The sequence below is a fragment of the Ursus americanus genome, chromosome 2, assembly GCF_024610735.1.
Source record: "Ursus americanus isolate L20-20 chromosome 2, mUrsAme1.1.p, whole genome shotgun sequence".
Classification (NCBI taxonomy): domain Eukaryota; kingdom Metazoa; phylum Chordata; class Mammalia; order Carnivora; family Ursidae; genus Ursus; species Ursus americanus.
The window spans coordinates 44,469,012-44,472,113 of NC_142128.1; the positions used below are offsets into that span (position 1 = coordinate 44,469,012).

Consider the following 3,102-nt stretch of genomic DNA (forward strand, 5'->3'; position numbering starts at 1 on the left):
CCAGGAATGGCCAGGTAGGGCAGTTCTACCACATGAAACGTGTGTACCCAGCCTCCTGAAGATTCCTTAGGCTGTTGTGAGATATTAGCAGTTAGCCAAAACAGATTACGAGAAAGTCCTCAATGTCCACAGAAGAGAATATGCATGTGTCTCCTCACTTGTTAAAAAGTTTGTACAAACTACTCCTACATTCCTACCAACAACAGTGAAAGTCTTTCTGAGGTGCCTTCTAAACCCTTTGTTCATGGGCTTTTTGGAACGCTGCTAGTTTTGTGTCCCAATGGAGTTGTGTAGCTGTGTGCACGCACGTGTGACAGGACACGGGCGGGAGTGACCCAGGCAGGTAATTCTTTCCCCTCTAGTCTTCAGCATTTGCCAAGCCATTTTTTAAAAAGATTGATTGATTGATTCTCAGAGAGAGAGAAGAGAGAGAACGAGTGGGGGGAAGGGAGAGGGGGAGAGGGAGAGGGACAAGCAGACTCCCTGCTGAGGCAGAGCTGGATGTGGGACTCAATCCCAGGACCCTGGGATCATGACCTGAGCAGAAGGCAGACGCTTAACCGACTGAGCCACCCAGGTGTCCTATCTATCTATCTATCTATCTACCTACCTACCTACCTACTTAAAGATGCCACTTTTTATCCTCTCTGAAGGAGGGCACAGGAAGCCATGACAAACTCAAATGGAAGCCCACAGTTTTGGTCCCTTTACTTTAGTCTATTCTTCTTGATCTCATACTTAAAAGCATCACTGAAACAGCATTAAAATAAGGATATATTTACAAAATCAAACCAAAGGCTTTCAACAATATGTCCTTATTAAGAGGAAAGGGGCCTCCGCCCCACAGCTCTGAGCAGGGCCTCCTTGACCTCCTTGTTCCTCAGGCTGTACACAACAGGGTTCAGCAGGGGGGTGATGACCGTGTAGGTCACCGAGATGAGTCTGTCCTGCCCCAGGGAACTCTGGGACTTGGGCTTGAGGTAGATGATGGAGGCGCAGCCATAGTGGACGATGACCACCATGAGGTGAGAGGCGCAGGTGGCGAAGGCCTTCTTCCGGCCCTCAGCTGAAGCAATCTTAAGGATGGTGGAGATGATGAGGACATAGGAGATGAAGACCAGGCCCATGGGTAGAACCAGGACACAGGCGCTGACAACAAAGTTGATGATCTCGTTGACAGTGGTGTCTGTGCAGGCCAGCTTCAGCAGGGGCCTCACGTCACAGAAGAAGTGAGAAATGACAAAGGCGTCACAGAAGGGCAGGCCAAACACAGATGTCACCTGGACAATGGCCATGCCCAGACCAATTCCCAGTGATCCGGATGCTAACTGGACACAGACCTCTTTACTCATGATGACAGAATACCGTAGGGGGTTGCAGATGGCCACGTAGCGGTCGTAGCCCATGGCCGTGAGCAGAAAGCAGTTGTTGATGCCAAAGGTGAGATAGAAGAAGAGCTGAGTGGCACAGCCTTGGACAGCAAGGGGCTGGTGGGGGCTCAGGAGGACAGAAAGCATACGGGGAATGATGGCCACAGTATAGCAGGTCTCAGAGAGGGACAGCATGCTCAGGAAGAAGTACATGGGAGTGTGGAGGTGACAGTCCAGATGAATAATAGTCACGATGACAACATTGCCGGAGAGAGTCAGCAGGTACAAAGTTAGAAAGACAGCAAAGAAGACAAGCCTGTGCTGCCACCCAAAGTTGGAGAACCCTTCCAAGAGGAACTCGGTCACGGCAGTGGAGTTTGGCATTGGCACTGAGGGAGGTCTAGGTCTGGGCAAAGGACAGGTGTGATGAGCCAATCGTGAAAGAGAGTAGGCTAACCCAAGCCCTTCAGTAAAAAGTGTGACCATCGGCTGAGCAATGCCCTGGACCTGGAGGGTCACCAGTATCTGCTGCTGTCATCACCTCTGCCCACCTTCTTCTTTGTTCTACTGCAGTGTTACCCCAGGATCCTGAGACTGATGGCAGAGAGCGATCTGAGAGGAAAAGTAGAGACAGAGTAAAGGAAAGATGAGTAGAAGTAATTACGCAGACATTGGAGAGGTGAGTCCAGGTCAAGGAAGAAGCTCGGTGCTATAGTTCCTCCTCAGACACTCTTGAATTAGCTGGGAAGGATCCAGTGAGGCACAGTAACTGAGGTGGAAGACAGAATATAGCTGAAGCTGATACCCTTTCAACCCTGGTCAGAATGCACTGTCACTGTCGAATGCCCCAGCACCATCCTCCAATGATTTCTGCTCCCCCAGAACCCTACCTAGGTCCTAGGCTTCTCTTCCCTAAGCCCTGAACCTAAAAATCCCCAGTGATTGTGGAAGACTAGAAATGGGAGCATTTCAACAAAAAATTCCTCCTGAAAACCCTGCACCAAGTATCCTCTAGGGCCGTGGGCAATGGTTTGATAAGGCATGGCAGGTATTCGGCTTATCTCCTTGGATTCTAGCAGAAAAGAGAATGGAACAAAACCGATGATATCCCTTTGAGTAGGGAGTGGGTTTTCCTAGTGTGAGAGCAAAGATAAAATTCATCTAATTGGAGAAGGTCCAGATGTTTTATTTTTTTCCTTCAATTTTGCATATTCCAAGTTGAGATAAGGATAGAAATGAACTCATCTCATGGGAGCTCAGAATTGGAGACTATACAGTGGCAGGTTTAGCCTTGCCCTTTAAACCCATACCTACTCCTGATAGAACCCACCATGTTTAACCATTACCTCCATTCAGAAAATTGAGGATCATCATTTCGGATGTGGAAAAGAGTCCCTCCTGAAATTCTGTCCTCTCTATCCCCTCCTCCCTGTGCTTTCTACCAACACCCAACTCTAGAGCACAAACGAACATTCTCTGTAGGGACTGCAGTGGTCTCCCAGTCAAGCTCCTTCAGTGCATTGACGCTGGTCCAAGTCCAAGCCTGCCTCCTGAATGTTGTCATAATATTCTTTAAAAAAAAAAAATCTGCTATTGGGATTCACCCAAAGAATATGAAAACACTAACTCAAAAAGATTTCTGCACCCTATTTATTGCCGCACTCTTTACAATAGCCGAATTATGCCGGCAGCCCATGCGTCCATCAACAGATGAACGGATAAAGATGTGGTG

The 3,102-nt window shown here is 48.4% G+C and overlaps 1 protein-coding gene across 1 annotated transcript; it reads right to left on the bottom strand.

Annotated features, from left to right (window-relative positions):
* Positions 1–818: 818 nt before the first annotated feature.
* LOC123783267 (olfactory receptor 10J3-like) lies at positions 819–1,847 on the bottom strand. Its single transcript, XM_045783903.2, has one exon. It carries the CDS (start codon positions 1,752–1,754, stop codon positions 819–821), a length of 936 nt encoding a protein of 311 aa, XP_045639859.2. The 5' UTR covers positions 1,755–1,847.
* Between the last annotated feature and the right edge of the window lie 1,255 nt (positions 1,848–3,102).